The sequence below is a fragment of the Lucilia cuprina genome, chromosome 5 (genome assembly GCF_022045245.1).
Source record: "Lucilia cuprina isolate Lc7/37 chromosome 5, ASM2204524v1, whole genome shotgun sequence".
Classification (NCBI taxonomy): domain Eukaryota; kingdom Metazoa; phylum Arthropoda; class Insecta; order Diptera; family Calliphoridae; genus Lucilia; species Lucilia cuprina.
This window is the reverse complement of record NC_060953.1, coordinates 57,349,257-57,371,542: the sequence shown is the minus strand read 5'-3', so window position 1 is coordinate 57,371,542 and position 22,286 is coordinate 57,349,257. Positions and strand designations below refer to the sequence as shown.

The 22,286-nt window shown below is 25.6% G+C and overlaps 1 protein-coding gene across 1 annotated transcript in view; it reads left to right on the top strand.

Moving 5' to 3' along the window:
- The window catches only part of LOC111683780 (division abnormally delayed protein), a 146,964-nt gene extending 128,924 nt beyond the window's left edge, over positions 1-18,040 (top strand). The window contains exons 4-10 of the mRNA XM_046952974.1: positions 4,983-5,106; positions 6,643-7,065; positions 7,311-7,500; positions 15,765-15,937; positions 16,566-16,773; positions 16,893-17,031; positions 17,130-18,040. Coding sequence (XP_046808930.1) covers positions 4,983-5,106; positions 6,643-7,065; positions 7,311-7,500; positions 15,765-15,937; positions 16,566-16,773; positions 16,893-17,031; positions 17,130-17,311 — 1,439 coding nt within the window. The 3' untranslated portion in view covers positions 17,312-18,040. The remainder of the gene's footprint in view (positions 1-4,982; positions 5,107-6,642; positions 7,066-7,310; positions 7,501-15,764; positions 15,938-16,565; positions 16,774-16,892; positions 17,032-17,129) is intronic.
- Positions 18,041-22,286: the final 4,246 nt, after the last annotated feature.

Sequence of the window (22,286 nt, the reverse complement as noted above, 5' to 3'; positions counted from 1 at the left end):
CCTTTAGTCGCAAAGATTAATTCCTTTGCATCGAATGTTTAGTATGTTAAAGTCTATCTCCAACGTTCCATTTACTTAATAAATTTTCTTTAAATAAACATGTTTCTAATATAGCTTAGAAGTTGTTTTCTCTTCGCCTTTATTCGTAAAGGTAAACATCTCTGCTTCGAAAGTTTATTATTTTAAAGTATATCTCCAACGTTCCATCTATCTGATAAATTTCCTTTAAATTGAAATTTTTAAAAAATTACTTAGACGTTGTTTTCTCTCCACCTTTAGTCGCAAAGTTTACCTCCTCTGCATTGAATGTTTAGTATGTAAAAGTCCAACTCCAACAATCCATCAACTTGATAAATTTTCTTTAATTTAAAATGCTTAGACGTTGCTTTCTCTCCGCCTTTAATGGCTCCAGCTATGCTTTGTTACCTTTGAGTTAAGAGGACATCTCTCAAAATATTTAGCTCTACTACTTGATGTTCTCCTTTTTACACTTTTAGCATCTCGCGCAGTCATGCCAATAGATTAAGTGTTTATTTACTATAAAAGCTTTCATAAAGACGACTACTTCAACAGATTGCTTTTACTTAAACCGGCACAGTCATGAAAAAAATTGCCACTGAAGTTCTTTATAATAATATTCAGGGGCGCGTGTTGGACTGTTCTCAAAAAGACCACCGTGAAATGAGGCCGTCAAGGCAGGTGTTCACGTTAAGCACATTTGTTACTCTGTCACACTGCCCTTCATTTACTTAGAATAAAGAAACTTTACGTTGGTTTTCACTTTCTTTTAAGAACGGAGGAACTATGTGGGATAAATCCTAAAGATATCCTAAACTTTTTCATGGGAATGATAGTTTTATAATGTAATCAGAGAGTAATAGTCCTGTGACGATTATTTTATCACAATGGGATCAACAATTTGCTGGACTGCATCCAGATTTACTGTCCTTTGAATCTATGCATGCTTTGTCCAAAGGTTTTTTCGATGTCGGTACGATCAATTTAAAATAATATACTTATACACCTCCTTAATTCTTCTTTACATCATCATAATCATCCACTTAAATTCAGGCTCGTGAAAGTTTACAAGTCAGTCCGATTCTACTTGATATTTTACATTTTTAATAATTTTACTTTTAACATCTAAATTCTGAACAGGTTCTCAGCAACATTCCCAACTATTTAAAGAAAAACCCAAACCACATTTTAGTTTTACTTTTTAATTTAAATAATTAATTTTTTTTAAATGTGTGTTCTTTAACATTAATAACAATTTAATTTTTAACAATTTCTCAGTCCTAGAATTTACATAAAGTAATGTGAATATTATGTGGTTTTCAAAAATACAATGCTGTAGTTTCTAAAAGATTTAAACTCTGCAAAATATACTATAGATTGTGTAAATGACAACAAAGCTAGTTGTATTATATTTAAAAACGTAGCATACATTTAGTTGCAAACATATAAAAGCATTGAAAAGCATTAACAGGATGTTGGTTTCTGTGTATATATTAATATCTTTGTGTTTTTTTTTCTTGTGTGTCTGTAAAATGAAACGTAAATTATGCTAAATTTTCATTTTCTACTATCTATTTCGTTAGGAAGTATCAGTGTTACAATAGATACACAAATACAAATGTAATACAGAGGATGAGAATGAGAATTTCATTTGTCAGAGTAAAATTTTAATATAAAAGGGAAGGTTTCCCTTTAACTTTTGAAACAAATTTTACTTGTTTAAAGCTTTTCAAATAAATAGCTAAACTTAATTTGATTTTTAAGTTTAAGTGATACTTCCCTATCATCTCTATACAGAAAAGGAAGTTTGATTTCAATTTGTTCACTTTTTTATGTAAATATGTTTGTGTGTGTGTGTTTGTAAGTCTATATGGTGTAAAAATTGTTGTGGTATTTTTGAAGTAAATTAATTTTTAATGAAGCAAAAAAAATATTCCATAACATAAAAGCATAAATTATAAATAAAGTTATTTGAAATTTTTTTTTCAACATAGAAAATGTAAATTTCTTTTTTTATTAAAAAACCATTTTGTATATTTTTGAATATTAAGACAAGTTGTGGTAGGTTGTCTCTAGTTACATATGAGACGTTATACAACAATAAATTTTACAATTTAATGCGTGTTTCTTAAAACAGGAGGGATATTTTAATGCGAACAGGTTGTTTTCAAAAAAATTTTTTAACCACAATAGGATTTTTTCAAAAGAAAGCTTTTTTATTAATTTTTCTCTAATTTTAAATGTTAACTTTTAATTAAGATTAATCGTTTCAATTAAAACATTTTATAGAATAGTTTTTATACCAAACTATATGTGAGAAATATTTTGGTTAAATTTGCCCACAAATTTCTACTAATTACACATAAAAGTTAAATGTTTATATAATTAACAAATTAATTTTAAATATTTACATTTCTATTTAAATAATTTATTTATTTCTTTAAAAAAACACACTACTAAATGTTGACCACCCATTTACACTGTCATTATTTACATTTTACATTACAATATTTACCCAACAAAACAGACATGATTTCAACAAAATTCCTCATTAAAATTACAAAAAAAAAAGAAATAGCAACAGGTTTTTTTTCAATTTTCAAGTTTTAAAAATGTTGTAATAATTAAGAAAATTACATGCAGTCCATTAATGAATAAAGGTTTTTCAAACAGCAAAACGTCGGTTTTATTTGTAAAAAACAAGAAGTATTGTAAAAACAGGATTTTTTTATATATACAAACTACAACAACAATTAATTTAACAGATAATTAATTTAGTTTGTATATGTGAACGAATCAGACAAAATATTTATACAAAAGTTGGCTGACTAGCCATTAGCCGTAAACATGAAAAGTGCATCAAGATGAAAATAAAGAATTATATTTAATTGATTATGTTGCAATGACAAATAAAGTTATAAAATGTCTTGTTTTTGTTTTTTTCTTCAACACAAAGGAAACTTCTAAGTGGTTGGTTGAAGAAAAGATTCTGTTAGTTGCTCTTCATACAGAACATTTGAGAGACAATAACTTCCGGTTGGTAGATAAAGAAAGAAGTTTTATTTAAATTTCATAAAAATGCTTTAATGGGAAGGAAATGTCAGGTCATTTTTATTGATTATACAATGTAATCTAACAAGGAATACGGTAAATTGATAAGAAATTTATAAAATAAATTACATTATGTCAGAATTTGACATTTTTTACATAAAGTAATTATTGATATTTTGTAAACTTTAAAATAAACTGAAGATTTCAAAAGAATCTTCTCTAACTATAGCTAATGAACAATAAGATTCTTTACATGCTCTTCAAAACTATTCAAAAACTTTACAAAACTTTTTAAAAGCTTTAAGAGACCATAAAATGAAGTTTTGGCAAAAGAATAAAAACAATAAATAAAAAATCTAGCAAACTGAAAAGAAATTCCAAATTGTTTACATTATGATCTTAAAGCTCTTAATCTAAATTATAAAACTTCTTAAAGCTTTTCTTAAGCTTTCTCAAAGCTTCAAAACCTTGATATTTAAAGGTTCTTACGATATCTATAAACGTTTTAGTTGAAACAGTAAAAACAATTCTAAAGCTCTTTAAATACATCACAATGCTCTTAAAAAGCTTTTCAAAAGAAATTTCAAATATCAAGCACCAAGAGTTCTTTAAAAACATCTTGAAGTTCTTATTCTCAATTAAAAAAATTCTAAAAACTGTACAAAAGCTTTAAAACTTTAAAAGAAAGTATGCAGCAGTAAAATACATTAAAAAAGCTTCTTAAAGGTGTTGAAATTTATCTTAATGCATCTAATCTTAATTATAAAGCTTTTTTTAAGCTTTTCAAGGCATTAAAACTTTGAAGAAAGCTATATTTATTTAAAAAAAGCTTTTGAAATATCAAGTACCATCTTAAAACATTTAAAGCTATAACTAACTTTTTACTTTGATAACTCTAACATAATTTGGTTTGTGATTTTGAAAACTGTTGTACAACTTTTTAAAGCTTCTAAAAAGCATTTGAAAGCTACAGAAAAACATTGAGTTTAACAAGTTTTATATATACCCTATAAACATCAGGATGATCGGTCGATATTGTATTTTTAACCAGTAATTATCTTTATATCATTTTTAAATGTTTTTGGGTCAATATAAAGTTATTGACCCAAAAACATTTAAACAAATCATAACCTCAAAATAAAATTTTATATCTTTCACCAAAACCAATTGCTTTAGGGAAAACTAACATTATTATAGCAAAAAACAATATATACTAAGAACTAAGACTTAAAGTTAAAATATAATTGGATTTTGTTTTGTGACATAAAATGACAAAACATAAATCTAAAATTAAACTACAAAACATATGTATGTAACCAATATCCGGTCAAAACATACTAGTAAATAGTCGTAAAACATTACAACATACATACATACATACATACATACATACATACATACATACATACATACATACATACATACATACATACATACATACATATGTTTCTATGCAATGACCCTTATAATCAAAATTGAATTTTAATTAAGAAAATTTTCACAAAACCAAATAACAAACAGAGACAGTTGGTCTACAGTAAAAGGGACAGAACAAAAGGACTTACATAGCCGCCAGTATAAATAAAACAAAATACAAATATAGAAAAAATAATTCTATTAAATCAATCTTCCAAAATAAGGACAGGGTAATGTTGCAATATTGCTATAACAAGTAAAAAATTCATATTTTAATAAAATCAAGCAAACAAAAATATGCTACAAATTCTGCATATTATTAGGGATGGAGGCTGTGAGAGAGAATTTAACTGTCAAATTTGACAGTTAATAAAAGAAACGACATTTGAAAAGGGGATACTTGTTTCTTTTTTTATGATATTACATTTTAAATATGATTTCATTTCAATTCATGTCAGAATTATCAATATGTTTTTTTTTCTCCTCTTTTATTTTAGCTCACATTTTGGAATTGACTCAACAGTCAGAGAATAGAACAATAAATATATTCTCCCAAGTGTATAAGCGCATGTTACCTTTATCACGCAAATTGATTGTACAATTATATTCAGAAATTATAAGGTAAGTTAATTTAAATAAATTTGTAATAATATTGTTCAGATTGAACACAATAAAAATTTGTTTGTTATTTAAAAAAATTTCAAAATTGGATTGATCTCAACTCTATCTATTGAAAACACTGTTTAAGAGAAGATCGTTATGTATGATATTGCTAAAATCAAGTACAAAATACTTGATTCAAGTACATATCCTTTCAGTATGAAGACTCTAATGTTATCTCAAAAAGTGATCTTACAATGTTCATATTTTGAAAACTATTGGTCATAATCTCCAAAAAAAATTACGATCAATCAGATCCCAGCAGTTCGACAAAGAGTCAATGCATACGAAAAAGACAGTAATTTGCACTAATAGTTAACCAGCCGGATGATTGCAATTCGTAGGTTTTGGGTCATTCGTCACGAATGACCCTTTGTAATCGAGAATGAAGACAGTCGTCACTTTATTGTTCTCTTTGTAAGCGGAAGCGGAGACAGTCGTTTGTTTACTGTCCTCTAGTAACCTAGAGATTATACTCTTAAAAGTTGTTTTTTTTTTTTTGTACTTTACCCATCTCTTGGAGAAATGATTATTACTTTCTACTAATATGCCATCTCAAAATTATATCTTTCGGGTCAATCGTCATATTATTGTTCCATAGTATTCTAGAGAGTAGACACTTGAAATTTTATTTTAATTAAATTTTAGTTCCATTAATATCTTATCACCAGGCTGACTCCAATTCGTATGTTTTTTGTCTTTCGTCACAAATAAACTCTTTGTAATCGAGAATGAAGACAGTCGTCACTTAAGTGTCCCCTTTGTAAGCGAGAGCGGAGGCAATCGTCTCTTTACTGTATCCAAGTAATCTAGAGATTAGACTCTTAAAAGTTGTTTTCGTTTTATTGAACTTATAGCAAGGAAAGTAGCGCCAGTTAAATAGTAACGTGACTGACTTCCAAGAACCCATTTGGAGATTACCATCCTTTGACTATTTTTGACCGTCTTTTGACTGTCTCTTTATAGGGTGTAGAGTGACGATTGACTTCCTCGTAGGACAAGCCCATGTTTAAATGGTTGGTCATCTGAAGTCAGGTGGCTAGGAGCCACCACAAGTGGTCAGTTCGAGCCTGTCCCGGCGAACTGCTGGGAATTTATATAAAAACAGAAGCAATCGTCTCTTTACTGTCTCCAAGTAATCTAAAGATTACACTCTTAAAAGTTGTTTTCGTTTCATTGAACTTATAGCAAGAAAAGTAGCGCCAGTTAAATAGTTAGTAATGTGACTGACTTTATAGGGTGTAAAGTGGCGATTGAGTTCCTCGTAGGACAATCCCATGTTAAAATGGTTGGTCACCTTTGTAGTCAGGTGGATGGGGGCCATGGTCAGTTCGGGACTGTCCCGTCGAACTGCTGGGAATTTATATGAAAACCTTCACATATAAGTGTTAGTTTTTTTAACAGCTTCCAAATAAATATAAATTTCTTCACATTCATTTCAATTTAAATCAATTATTATTATTAATCATATACTTTTTAATGGTCTTTCATTTTTAGCAATTTAAAATCAAGTGAAACGGTTAGTGCCACCTCTTTGGAAAATGCCATCCACAAGTTCTTTGTGAATTTATTCCCGGTGGCCTATCATCAAGTGGTGCATTTGAATAAGCAAAGTTATGGTGAATTACATGAAGACTATATTAATTGTTTGAAACACACATATGATGATCTGCAGCCATTTGGTGCCATACCCAAAGAAATTACACGCAATTTAGTACAAAGTCTACAAACGGCTCATATTTTCATCAATGCTTTGTATCAAAGTGCTGAAGTTTTAAGTGAAACTGATGAATTATATGCCACACATTTGAGTGAGAGCTGTCAGAAGCATTTGCTTAAAATGAGTTATTGTCCCAGTTGTAATGGTCTACAAAAGACGCATGTTAAGCCCTGTTACAGTTATTGCATGAATGTATTAAGGTATGTATACAATGTGAAATGTAAATGTAATAGAAAATATGAACATAGATAGACAGACAGACGGACAGAGGCAGTTGGACACAAATGTCATGTGGTTGTTATGTTGAGTTCTATTTTGTTGTTGTTGTACTTAAGTATTACACAATTTAAGATTGTTACATCACTCTTCATAGCTAGTTGCTTTCTACTTTAATTTAATTGTATTTTACATCTTGTTTCTTTTCTATTTTATTTTCCTTTTGCAGAGGCTGTTCGGCTCAATATGCTGGTGTCTTGGATAGTCCTTGGTCAAATGTTGTTGATGCCATTGATAATTTGGTCACAACACATATACGTTCTGATACTGGCATTGTTACAGTTATTAAACAATTGGATAATAAACTATCAGAAACAATAATGAGAGCTATGGAAAATGGTCCTGAATTGGAAAAGAAGGTAAGTTTTTTAAAACAAGACAAAAAAACAAAAAAGTCAGTAATTTAGTTAGTCTGACTGTGAGAAATCTTCAAAGCAAAATATAAAAGGCAATTTACAAATTGCTACTGTGGTTGTGGGTAGTTTGAAATATCTACCCACAATTTTCTTTAAACTACTTGGCACAGGACAATGTCTCATATTGAAACCATGATGTGAGTGTATTTGAAAATCAATTAAGTAGAAAACTAAATTAGAAGAAGCACAAATGTATCTGTAATTAATACTGAGAACAGAAAAAAGACAATTTGCAAAAATATTTTTACATTGATTTTTTTTTTTTTTTGAATAGAGAATTAAAGCCAAAGTTTATAAAATGTTCATTTATATTGTATCATGATTCGCCAAATATGTTTCTTTTTAATTTCTTTAATATATAATTTATATGTATGTATCAGAATAAAGCGATCTATTGTATCAAAGCTTTTCAAAGCGTTGCAAAGTATTTCCATAGCGAATTTCAAAATAATCGCTTCAAAACTTTACAAAGAATCAGTCTTAAGACTAATCAATATTCCCCATTTCGGCCCAAGAAAACTTTTGGAAAATGGTTCTTCTAATCACGTCTAGACCCACTGACCCACAAAAGATAATATTAAACGTTAAGAACTATAACTGTTTCCAAACAACCGCTAATTGTTGTCTTCTCATTTGCTCTGATCTTTTAAATGTTTTCCCAAATACTTATTTAGAAACTAAAACCCCGATCATCATCATTAAATATTAAATAGAATAAAAAATAGGACTAGTCGATACAATCAAAGACAAACATACATTTTCATCTTACTTATCTAACACTTTAATACTTTACACTTCCTGTAAGGATAAACTTAAAGCAGCAATACGATAAACATAAAAATTAACGCCTTTAGAATACATAAAATTATAGAAATGATTTCGTAAACTGAATTCCTAATGGCTTGTTGCAAACAAGCTATGCATAGAAACATACGTATTCCTAGGTAAAGTACATAAAATGCAAAACAAATTTTATTTGAATACATAATAAATGGAGGCAAAAAAAATGAGTAGAAAGATATAAAAAAGAACTTAATAAATAAACACTTGTATACCTACTTACATAATATCAACCTGAAATGATTTTCAAGCAAATTGAATATTTATAAATTGTTTAAGAAATAATCCTTTCGTATGATTGCCTTGACTATCTTAATGTACACAACTATGTAGTTGTACATAGTAGTACTTACTCCCTCATTATATGATGATAAAAACAATAGAAAGTTAAAGAATATTAAACAGTTGTAAGCAGGGAATGAGAATGTGTCAGAGTGGCAGAAGTGTAGAAGAAGTTGTAGACTTAGTTTAGTTGCAGCATAAATTACACTGGCATATTACACTTAACACTGGTGTTTAGTTTGACGGCATTTTCATATCAAGCACTCGATTGAGGCCTTTTGCAAGATGTGTTATATGTTGTATTTGTTTAAATTTTCAACTTAAATTTGTTAAACAAATTATCGATGTATTTTGTAGTATTGTACATATAGTTGTATTACTTGTAACTACAACATGCATTTGTATGTTTTATAATGAACATAATGAATATGTTTTTCAGCTTGTTGCTAAGGACTAAATACTACAACAAATTTAATTGAAGTGCATAAAACAATCTGTAAAATGTTTGTCTTTGTTTTAATACATACATATACATATGTAAGTAGCTATGTATATACTAGCTGGAACATAGTAATAAAAACTATAATAAAGTACTTAGTTAAGTTCCAGAGAAATATTCCTATAATATGTAAATATTTGCATAGAAATTTTATGCTACTGGTCGTATTTAAGTTGTTCTGTTTTGTAGTTATGTTTCTTTAACATTAATTAAAAAAATTAAATTAAGCAAAACTTTTTCGCAAAGAGTTGTGATAAAAAATTAATTTACACATATAAAATTATTTTACATTGTCATATCTTAGGTGTGGACCATGTAATCCACACATCCTTTACATCAGACTAATCCCTAAACTCCTCCTTTGCTAAAACTATGGGATTACATGGTCCCTGGCCTGCATTACATAAGATGTTAAATGTATAAAAAATAACTTGGTCTATGACAGTATTACATTGAACTACTAAACGGATTATGTACTCCAATAATGTTTCCGGGGGATTAGTTTTGTGCAATTACTTAAATTCATCATGCAGGCAATGGAATAAACCAACTAGTAATCGTTACATCAAATGAAACAGATAATTTCATAAGTATCCTAAACTATCGTAAAATATAAGCTTTAAGCTGGAGGTCCACACCATGCGTTCCACGCTTTTCGAATTCTACGCGTCTGTCAAAAAGTATGCTAAAAGTTACAAGTACCTGGCCTCCGTGAGGTTAGTGGTTAGTGTTCTAGTCTGGTAGACCGGAGGTGGTGGGTTCGATTCCCACCTGAGACACTGGTTAAGGACCGCACAACAGGCCCGATAGAGGCCTAGGTGTATTTCTTCGGATTTGAAGTATATACATCCTCCTTTCAAACTAACTAACTAACTACAAGTACTAAAGTGTAGAATGCTTAAAGACAAAAATGTAGAATGTTTAAAGACTTAAAGTTTAAGTAGACTTTAGGTGAAAGTACACAACACGCGTTGTACGTGGTAGCGCGTTATAGGCTTCTGTCAAAAAAAGTTGAAATAGTGTATTTTCATTTAAACGCGAAAATAAAACCAAAAATTTATGCTTTAAAAGCGTCGCATATAACTAGAAGCGTAGAGTACGAATTAGGTATGAAAAGTAGGTAATGCTTTGACCCAAAGACGCGTTGTGTGGAACACCGACTTTACAACTTGAAGTTTAGATAAGATGGAAAACTTTTGTCATTGTCTAGAATGGCCAAAGGTTATGAAAAAGAAATAACAAATATATTATACGTATTCTACAGAGTCAAAGGTAAATTTTTCATTATTAAATAATATGATGAATTGCCAAGGGTTTCGAATATAACTTCAGGAAAGAATTTCGCATTATCTTATTTTCATTATGCAGCAAGGTGAAAGGTTAAAACTATAATGTTTAAGATTTAACTTTTATGTTTTGTAAAGGTCAACAAAATTTAAAATCCTAGGAACTAATGTATACTTTTGTAAGAATTTCAATACTTTCAAAATTCATTGCTTTGAGTATTTAAATAAATAATTTGTTTTCTTTAAAAATTTATTTTGTACTTATTTTCATAAGGTCAAAGTTCATGTATTAATATTTAAAGATGTATTTAAATTTGGTATATTTTTAGTTCTCCAAACATTTTAAATTGTTTTTTTTTTAATACGGAAATATTTAATATAAATAAGAAAACTTAAAAAAGTCTTACCTGTGCGTTAAATAGGGTAAATGTACCAATAGTCGGCAGTTTAACTTTTTTCTCTTTTTCAAACTATCCCCCTAAAGAGTCGGTAAATGTTATTACTATGATTTTTAGTTATTTCAATTATGTGTTTAGTTAAGTTTTAGATCTATTTAAATTTTTTGAGAAACAAATAACCAGTTTTTAGTAATTTGTAAATTTTGTTAAAAACTCCACATTTTCCAATAGTCGGCACCAGTGTTCCTAAGTTCGACAAAAAATGTCCCTATAGTCGGCAGTAGATTTTTTGTTTGAAAAAAGCATATTTATTTATAGAAAAAAGTGATATATACACAATTTTCCAAAGTAAATATTTAATTAAATTTTTTCTATAGAAATAACTGTAATAATATCGTTTTTTCTGTAGAAAAATATGTTATAAACATAATTATAATTGTAATAAGTATACATAATAACATTTTTTTCTATAGAAAAAGAGTTATACATGCAATTTTAGGTACAATATTATATTTTTTGTTAGAGAAAAAAGTAATTTTTTTATAGGGAAAAGTGTTATATGTACTGTTTTTTAAAGAAAATCTTTTATAAAAATATGCAATTTCCTATAGGAAAAAATTTAACATAAGTTTCGTAGAGGATATTATAATAAGAACACTTTTCTATAGAAAAATTGTCATACTAGGAATTTTCTATAGAAAAAAATGTTATACTCATAATTTTTTTTGTAAAAACACAGTTAAGAAGCAATTTTGTTAGAAAAAATTTCAATATGCAAAATATTTAATAGAAAAAACTGTTATACACATATTTTTTGAATAGAAAATTATATTCTGTAGTAAAAAATTGTAATCTTCTGTAGAAAAAGCTATTATTAAAGTAATTTTCTATAGAAGAAAAGGGTATACACACAATTTTTCATAGAGAAAACTGATATACACATAATTTTTTGTATCAAAAATTGTTATACATAAAATTTTCTATAGAAAAAAATTGTATACACATAATTCTCTTTAGAAACAAATGTTGTACAATCAATTTTCTATAGAGGAAATTGTAATATACATAAATTTTTATAGAGAAGTGTTATACATAAATTTTTTTACAAAAATAACTGTTATACATATAATTTTTGAAGAGAAAATTGTTATATAGAAATTTTTCATAGTAATATACCCAATTTTCTATAGAGAAATAATAAATTTTAGAGTGCCGACTATAGAATACGTATGATCGAACTTAATACCCAGTAGTCGGCACCCCTATGCCGACAATAAGAATTCATGAAAAATTGTGTTCCTAATGGCGGCAGCGATTAAAATTACAAAAAAATATCTTTTTAAATAACTTTTTCACTTTAAATTGAATATTTCAACTGTTTTCTTTCATTTAAATCGATTTTTGTCAAATAAATCATTTAATTTCATATAAATATTCACTTGTTTAAGGTGGCACTAAAACTAATTTTTTTTTAAGAAAACTGACAGTACTACAAATGCTGCAAAGCTGTCAGTAAATAACGTCAAATGTAGAGGAAATTAGTAATCCTACTTAAATTTACTCATTTCATAAAGCAAAAAGACCATATTTTCTATGAAATATAGATCAAACCTTAATAAATTTGTACAGCTTTTCTTATTTATTTACATTTTTATGTAAAAGATGCCGACTACTGGGTGATGCCGACATTAGGTGCATTTACCCTATATCAAAATGTTTCTCCAAAACCTTATCCGCATTATACAAATTTCTTAGAATTCACTTTTTTATTTAAATATATTTTTTAATTTTAAACACTTAAACACTACATATTTGGAATTTTTTAAATTTTATAAATTTTTTCAATTTTAAATATTTTTAATCAGCACTTTTTAAGCAATTTTTTATTTAAAATTTAATTTATCAATTTATTTTAGTTGTTATTTTTTGTAAATTTATGTTTTATTTATATATTTTTAAAATTTTTGGTTCATAAATGTTATTATTAACATCATCATCTTGTTCTCAACACTTGTTTATGTTTAGAAATGTATAGAAACATTTGCTTAGTTAAGGCACTACAATAAACATGTTGCGTATTTATTTAAATGCAGTAGAACAACAATAATCAGCAACACAACATTAGCAAACAGTCTATTCTTGATTGCTACGCACAAACATACCAATAAACATTCATAAATACATACACACATACATATGTATGTCATATTTGTCATCTTCTTTTTTTCAATTATACAAACTTCTTAACAAATTGTCATTTGGTTGTTATTGCTGTTGTTATTTATGACAAGTTATTAATACAAACAAATTTTAAACAAGTTTTTCTTTTCATTATTTTTGTCACTTTTGCTATGAAACTTAGTTAAAAATGCATTTATTTTATTCTAATACAATAGCAACAACAATGTCTCTTTAAATGTGTTGTTATTGTTTTGCCGAAAAAAAACATGGCAGTCATATGCAAAAATATGTGCAAATTATTTATTTGGATTTTAGGCACAAAACACTTGTTAAGTTAACAAAATTTTTATTAATAAATATGTTAAATATAGTTAATTATTTAGTTTTAACACTTTTTTCTCAATTACTTTCGATTTTATATTGAAATTTTAATGAAAACACTTGACCCGTTTCCCGTACGCGTGTTATCTGTAACAAATTTAATAAAAACTAATAAGAATGGTGCTGTCAACAGGTGCGATTGTGGAGGTCATGTAAAAACGCTAATTTGTGGGGGAAAAGCGCGAATTAGGGAATTTTAAGCGTTGCAAGGAAATTTTAAGGGAAAACAGTTAACTCTTAAGGAATTTAAAAGGAAAGGGACTTTTAAGCGTGAAAGGAGATTTTTATAAGAAATTATTATTTATTAAGGAATTAAATGAGAAAAATTAATCATTTTAAAGACTTTAAATTAAATTTAATAAAAAATATTGAAATTTAACAAAAATTAAATCGAAATTTCTCAAAAAGTTTGAAGAGTTTGTTGGAAAATTTTAATTTCTAATATTAATATTTCATACCTAAATAATAAAATTTAAAACAAATAGGAAAGTATGGTCGGGTATGAGTGTCCATAAGATACCCTACACCAGGATGTATTTTAAAAATTAGTTATTTTTCATAATGAATGTTTTATGATGAATTTTGCCTTAATTCGGATGTATTTAAGTAATTATTAATGAAAGTAGTAGACTAAGTGTTCAATAATAACTTAGAGAAGGGATTATTTTTATATAAAGGTTAGTTATGCTGAATTTAATAGCGTTAGAAGTGGTTATAAGTCAATATACGACGTTTAAGATTGGGGTTTGTAGGGGATCTAAGGTCAAATAAGAGCGAATCATTAAAAAATCGTCATGGTCATTTGTTTATTTAAAATTTATGCTTCTTCTGAATAGAAAGTAGTTTATTCGCCGTAGTTATGTGTTTAAAACCACAAATTGATTGTATGGGGCTAGTTGAAAAAATTGATTAATTTAAAACATTTTCAATAGGCTTCTTTGTGCAAAAAATACGGAAGGTTCAGAGTTTATCAAAATATCTTGACTATTGCAAGGTTTTCATAGATCGTTATACTTAAATGTAAGACCAAAATTTTTGTGCGTTACGAAAATCAGCACAAACTTATAATACCTTACCCACTGCCTATAGTGTTGTAGGGTATAAACGAAATGTCATATTATACATCTTCTTTTCAATTACAAAAACTTCTTAATAAATTATCATTTGTTTGTTGTTGCTATTGTTAATTATAACAAGTTATTATTGCAAACTAATTGTAAATAGTTGTTTTTTCATAATTTTTATCAACATTTCAATGAAACTTTATTAAACTTTATGCAACAACAATATCTCCTTAAATGTGTTGTAAATAGTTGTTGTTATTGTTTTGCCGAAAAAAAAAACATGGCAGTCATATGCAAAAGAAAATTGCAGATTTTTTATTTAGATTTTTAAACACACAACACTTGTTATATTAATACAATTTTTATAAATAATTATGTTAAATATAGTTAATTATTTAGTTAAAACACTATTTTCTTAATAACTTTCGTTTTTATATTGAATTTTTAACGAAAACACTTAATCCAAAAACTTTTTAATAAATTCTTTGTTATTGTTGCTGCTGCTTTTATTTATGACAAGTTATTATTGCAAACTAATTATAAATAAAGTTTTTTATATATTTTTGCCCATCAATTCAATTAAACTTTGTTAAAAATGCATTTATTTTATTGCAATACAATAACAATAACAACGTCTTGTTAAATCTATGGTTAATAGTTGTTGTTATTGTTTTTGACAAAAAAAGGAACATGGCAGTCATATGCAAAAGAAAATTGCAGATTATTTATTTGGATTTTTAAGCACAATACACTTGTTATTTTATAAACTTTTTTATAAATTATTATGTTAAATATAGTTAATTATTTAGTTAAAACACTTTTTTCTAAATTACTTTCGATTTTATATTGAATTTTTAACGAAAACACTTAAACCGTTTCCCGTACGCGTGTTATTAGGAACAAATTTAATAAAAGACTAATAATGGTGTTGTCAACAGGTGCGATTGTTGATGTCAAGTAAAAGACGCTAATTTGGTGGGGAAAATCGCGAATTAAAGATTTTTTAACTTTAAAATTAAAGTTTTAAAAGAAACTATTAATTTTTAATATGAAAATGCTGGAATTTAACGATTTTTAAACTTTAGAAAGTATATTATTAATTTTTAAGATATTTAATAGGAATAATTAATTATTAAAGGTTTTAATGTATAAATAATATAAAAAAATTTGTATCGAAATTAAACAAAGAATGAATATATCTCAAGAAATAATAACTTTCTCTGCACATTAATTTGTATTCATTATTTTATCATATACTCTTTTTTATATCTTTTAGGTGAAAAAGACCTGTGGTACTCCTAAATTATTGGCCTCATTAAGTATGGAACAAGAACCTAAACCACCAATGCCACACAATATCAAATGGGCCACACCTGCCGATTCGGAAATTTTGCGTTTTCTTTCCACCATCGACAAATCAAAGGAATTCTACTCAAACATTGTCAATAAGTAAGTTCTATTTCAGTTATCTCAACTTAAAAATTCTAAAAATAAGTTTTGTGGTAAAATTTACGAAAAAGTTTTGAAATTCTGAATATAAGTAATTGCCATCTCTGCATAAAATACTGTCGAACTAGCATCTTGTGTAAGAAGTAATAATATTAAATTTTAGTATTTATTGCAAAATTTCAAAATTATTTTTTAATTTTAACAATTTTATAATTATAACTACATATTTTACGTAATATATCACGTAAAATGCAAAAATATAAAGGAGCAAATATGCCGCCACCAAAAAATATTACATTCAGAGCAATATCACGCCACAGCAAGGGACTGTAGGCCTTTATTCGCAGAAAAAAAGAACAATATTTTCAAATTAAAATAAAAAATTCCTTAAATAAAGAAAACTTACTCCAGTGCCTTGGGAGGGTATCAAAAATCTACCCTTTAAAATATCGTCAACAATAGATTTTATTTTCGTTATAAAATTGATAAGAAACATTTTAAAATAAAAAATTTAAAGAAATATTTTAATTTATTTTTCTTATTTAAAAATATTATGACAAGGAACAGTGAAACATAAGAAAAACGATTAATTTTAATAATTTTTTATTTTGTTGTTATTATTCTTTAGTTTCTGCGAAGATGAAGATATCCAAAGAAATGATCGTCACTGTTGGATTGGTGATCGTGTTGGTGACTATACACAATTGGTTATGACCGCTGGCATTGATACGCAACGTTATAATCCCGAAGTCCCATTGGAACCAAATTCTCAACCCTCAAAACTAAATGAATTAGTTGATAAATTATTGAAAATACGCAAAAATATTGCAACAGCGGTAAGTTTGCTAAAAAATATAATTTTTAACTTTTTAAGATGAAAATTTTTAACAATTTTCAAGTTTTTTAGAAAATTTTTATTTAGTGATTTTTAATTTTTGATTTTCTTTTTTTTCAGATACCCTCTACTACTAGGACAATCAATGACATTCAAAGTGATATGGCTGGCCATGATGATGAAGGTTCTGGTCGCATGACAGATGATGTCGACGATGAAGAATATCATATGCAAGGCTCAGGAGATGGCTCTGGTGGAGGTATGTTTATTACAGCTTTTATTCAATTTCTTTCAATATTTTATGGAATTTTTTAATTTATCAATAATTTGTTTACAAATTTTCTACTCTATTTGCAGATCATCCTTCTCTCGCCTTTAATCCACGCTCTGAGTCTGATCCTACTGAAAATGAGATTGTACCTGCGGTAGGAACTGGCGGTAGTTCTGCCACAACAATACACATGAGTTTGACAGCTTGTCTAAGCGCCATACTAGTCATACAATTATTAACAACGATACGATTTTTTAAGTTATATTAAAAATATTACTGAAAAAATCCAAAGGGTGCAACTCTGTTTTATAAATTATGTAGTTTATATATAAATTTAAAATATATATATACAAATTAACAACTCGAACTCGACTAAATGCAAACTAAACTTGCTCTTAAAATACTCTTAGAGAGTAACAGTAAAGAAATTCTTTAAAATGATTTTTAACAAAAATTGACAAAATACAAAAAAAAAACAGCAATAACAAGTGCAAGAAATTCTTTAAAGAACGTATTTTCAAAATAATTTAATAAAAAAAGTGATAAAAAATAAAGTTGAAAAACTTTATAAAAAAAATTAATAAAAACAAAATACGAAAATATGTTAAATGTATACAAGAACATTAAAATACAAAAAGAAAACTTACGTACATAACATAATTTGAATCTAAAGAAAGTCCAAAGAGCTCTAAATAAAATGTAAATCTTTTAATAGAAATTAAAAACAAAACAAAAAGAGAACTTGTTTTTAGGCAATTAACAAATTTTTAGAATTAAACGAAAAAAAAAAGAAAATTAAATATAACAAAAACTACTTGGCGTTAAAGTCTCCACATAATTCCCCCATTAAACTGTTGGAAACATGCAACCCTGTTAAGGAAACAAGTCAAAACCGTTAAACTAAAACAGGGTTGTTTTGTTAAAATAGTCCAGCAAACATTTTTACTCACAAAATAAAGAACACAAGCAAAACTAAGAAAAAAAGGTGCCATAAACATAGAAAACACAAATTTTCCCAAAATAAAAAAGAAAAATTGCTCATTTATAACTGGAATTTATAGAAAATAATAAATAAACAAACAAAACATAAACACAACTAAACTGTTTGCAAATATTAAGTAAAAAGAAAGAATTAAACAAAATATAACAAAAAAACTATAATTGTTCCTTTTTTAAATTTAAAACATATAATACAACAATAAAATGGTAAAAGAAAGGTTTTCTTTTTTTCTAAAAAAAAAGCACAACATTCAAGAAAATAAAACCCAAATTAAAATTTTGTGAAATTTGTAAAATAAAAAGAAAATATGAAAAAAATGCAAACAAAAAAAATTTAAGTACGTACAAGAAGAACTGAAATTTACTTTAGTAAATTAATAAAAAAAATTAAAAATATATATTTAAAAAAAATTTAAACTTAGAAGACTTACAAGCTTTATACAAATTGAAGAAACAATTAAAGAATTGAAAATACACAAAAACAAATAATTAATTAGAAATTATTGTTGTTTTTTTAAGGGACACAAGAAATTATTAATCACTTAATGGCAAACTAATAAAATAAAGCATAATTGTATAGTTAAAAGCTTAAATGGAAATTGTAGTCTTTAAAAATATAAAAAAAACAATTGTTAATTTTTCTAAAATTTTAAAAAAATCTGGCAATTGTTTTTATATTTTTAAAAATTTATTGATAAAGTTAAAATCTTAAAATATTAAGAATCTCTAAATTGATTAAAGAGAATTTAAAAATTAAAATTTAGGAGAGTTAGAAAATTTAGGGTTTCTTCGATATTAGAATAATGCTCAAAGACATTTTTCATACTCAAAATTAAATTAAAATTATGAAGAAAGAAGAAACTGTTATACTGAACAGCACATTTTTAATTTTTTTTAACTGTCATACACTAAATTCGGAATGAAAACTACATTTTTCTTTTAACAAAAACAGTTTCTCAATAAAAAAAAGTTTTTCTTAACAAGTTTGTTCCAAAAAGTGTTATATACGAATTTTCTAGAGCAAAAAAATTGTTATACTTTAAATGATTTTCTATATTTCTAAAATTTTCCTAAATAATTATTATACACAAAGGGCCTATTCCTCTAAATGAACATGTATTTTCTAGTTTTGTATTGAAAATAACAAATAAATTCGAAAAATTTTTATTTTTTTAATAAAAAATGAGAAACAGGCAGAATATTTTCTATTAAAGCAATCTAGCAAAACTGTTATACAAAAGAATATTTGTAGTTAGACTATTATACACTTTGTATAAAAAAACTGTTATACACACAATTTTCTGTTGAAAAAACAGTAGAATTTTTATAAAGAAACACAATTTTCTAAAGAAAACGTTATTATTTCCAAAATTTTCATTAAATAGCGTTATATACGAATACCTTAAAAAAGAAAACTGTTATACAATTATTTTTATATATTTTTTTAAAAAATTCTTTATATTTCTCAAGTTTTTCTTTAAGAAAAAACTGTAGAAAAACAATTTGTTATACAACATTTTTTATAGAAAATTTCGAAAAAATTCACTTGAGATTTCAAATAGAATGTGTGACAGTTTTAGAAAATTATAACTATATACGACTTTTAATAACAAAATTCTAGAAAAATCACTACATTCTATCATCTCCCGAAATCGTTTAATTTTATTAATTCTTATAACTACAATTTCGTTTAAGTATTTTCAATGATTAATAATTAAGTGAAGCTAAAAGGAATATTAAAAAAAATATTTATTTTTCATTTAGAAAAGAAATATTGAATATTTTTAATTAATATTCCTTTTTCGCAAAAAAAACCCGAATATTGCTCTTTATAAATAAAAAAAAAAACACACACAAAAATTATCTTCTAACGAAAAAAAATCTTTAATTATAAATGTAAAATGTTTAAATGTAAATTATATTTCAAAATAAATAAAAAAATAATAAAAACACACAAATTAAACTAAATAAAAATATTAAAATAAAATAACTTAGTATAAACGTAATTACAAAAAAAAGCTTAGTTAGTAGCCAATAATTATTAAAGTAATTTAAATAATAATTTATAAATAAAAAATTAATAAAAAAAACAACTAAAAATGCACAACATTTTAATTGACAAGTTTTGCATGTTTATAATTAAAAAAAAAAAGAAATATTTAAAATAATAAAAATAAATCTATATTTTCTATATGTTATAACTCATTTTATAAATATATTTTTTAAAATTAAAAAAAAACGAATGTTTTTTTTTGCATGTGATTAATAAAATATAAGTTAATATTTAAAAAAATATGTTTGTTTAAAATTTTATTATTTTTAATTACTTTTTGTTTACATAAGAAAAGTATTGAAAATTAAACAAAAAAATAAAAAAGAAGCAAAATTTTGAATTAAGAATAAAGCTCATTCTCTGCATTAATGTTTTGATTATAAATAATTAATTTTCAGCAATTTTAAAAGAACAATTTATTATTCTTAAAGAAATTTAGTAATCAGCAGTTTTCAAATTTAAAATAAAAACAGGAAATTTTGTTTCAAATCGTAAATATTTTTTCTTTTACTTTTCTTATTTAAAAATACATAATTTATTAATTTAACATATAAAAACTAAAAATTAAACTACTACTACTTTAAATTTAAGGTGTTAACAGTATATATTTTAGTTAAAACGATAATTTAAAAAAATATATATAAAAAAGAATATTTTAAAAAATATTATTATTTTTCCAATAAAACTGTCAACCCTTTAATTGTAATATTAATTATTTTTATATAAATAGTTTATTATTATTATTAGTTTGTAATAAATAATTTTTAAAATACCAACAGAATAATAAAAAAATATATATAAAACAAAATGGCCGTATATATAGTCGCAATTTAATTTAATTATAAAATATTAATAAATAAAACAAAAATAAATTGTTAAATAAAATAAATGTCAGTTAAAACAGTAAAAAAAAAACATCGGCAACATAATTATTGTTTAATTATTAAACAAAAAACAAAACAACAAATAATTATTATTAACAAATATATATATAAAAATTAACATTAATATTATATATATATTATAAACTATTATCAATCAAATAATAAATAAAAAAATAAATGTGCAACATTTAAAAAAAGAGTAATATTAATAATAAAACAAAATTATGTAAAATTGAATTTCTTTTTGTAAAAAAACACATTTTTATTTCGTAAAACTGAAAATAAATACATATAATTAAAAAAAAAAATAACGAAAAACCAATTTTGTTTTATTTTAAAAATCAAAATTTTTAGCAAACTCCTTTCAAATATTGGATTTTGTAGCATTCTAGTTTAAGTCTAAACTTAGAAATGGGTTTTTAAGGAATTATAAAAAAGTCAAAACAATGATTATATTGAAATTCGTAATCTCACCTATTCTGATTTTCAAATTGAATCGAATATTTTTTCGTTTGAAAACTTTGTTATTCTGTATTTCCCAATGTAGAATAATGAAACGAAAAGAAAATGTTTTTCTATATAAAATATAAAATTTAAGAATATTTTTTAATCAATAACGAAAAAGTATTTCGTATTTTATAGGCATACGATCTGATTTTAATTACGGGACCTCTACGAGTCAATCATATGCATAAAAAAGTTCGAGCAAAATTTTAACTTAAAACCTCAATTGAAACACACAAACTAATCCACACGAGCAAGTATATTTCCATAATAAAACAATTATATCTGGACCTTCATCTCTGCTGTGAAAAATGTTTCAAAACCAAATACTTATTATTTTAATTAAAACAATTTTCGTCTTATCTTTACTATTTTCCAGTTTTTTCGACTTTTTGAACTTTTTTTCGTACATGATAGTCGACATCTCACATTTTTATGCAAAGTCGACTTTTCGACTTTTTTCATTTAGTTAAAAGTCGACTTTAAGTATTTTATAAATAGTCGACATTTCCACTTTTTTGACTTTTTCCTACTTTTTGACTATTTTACACCTTTTTACTTTTTCGAGTTTTTCCGACTATTTTAGAGTTTTTCACTTTTTTCCATTTTTTTTTAATATTTCGACTACTTTTGACTTTTTTCTACTATTTTCAAGTTTTCGAATTTTTGACAATTTTCGACTATTTTTTACTTTTTTAGAGTTTTTCCGACTCTTTTTGAGTTTTTGACTTCTTTTACACTTTTTTAAAATGTTCAACTATTTTTGACTTTTTTCTACTATTTTCGAGTTTTCGACTTTTTCC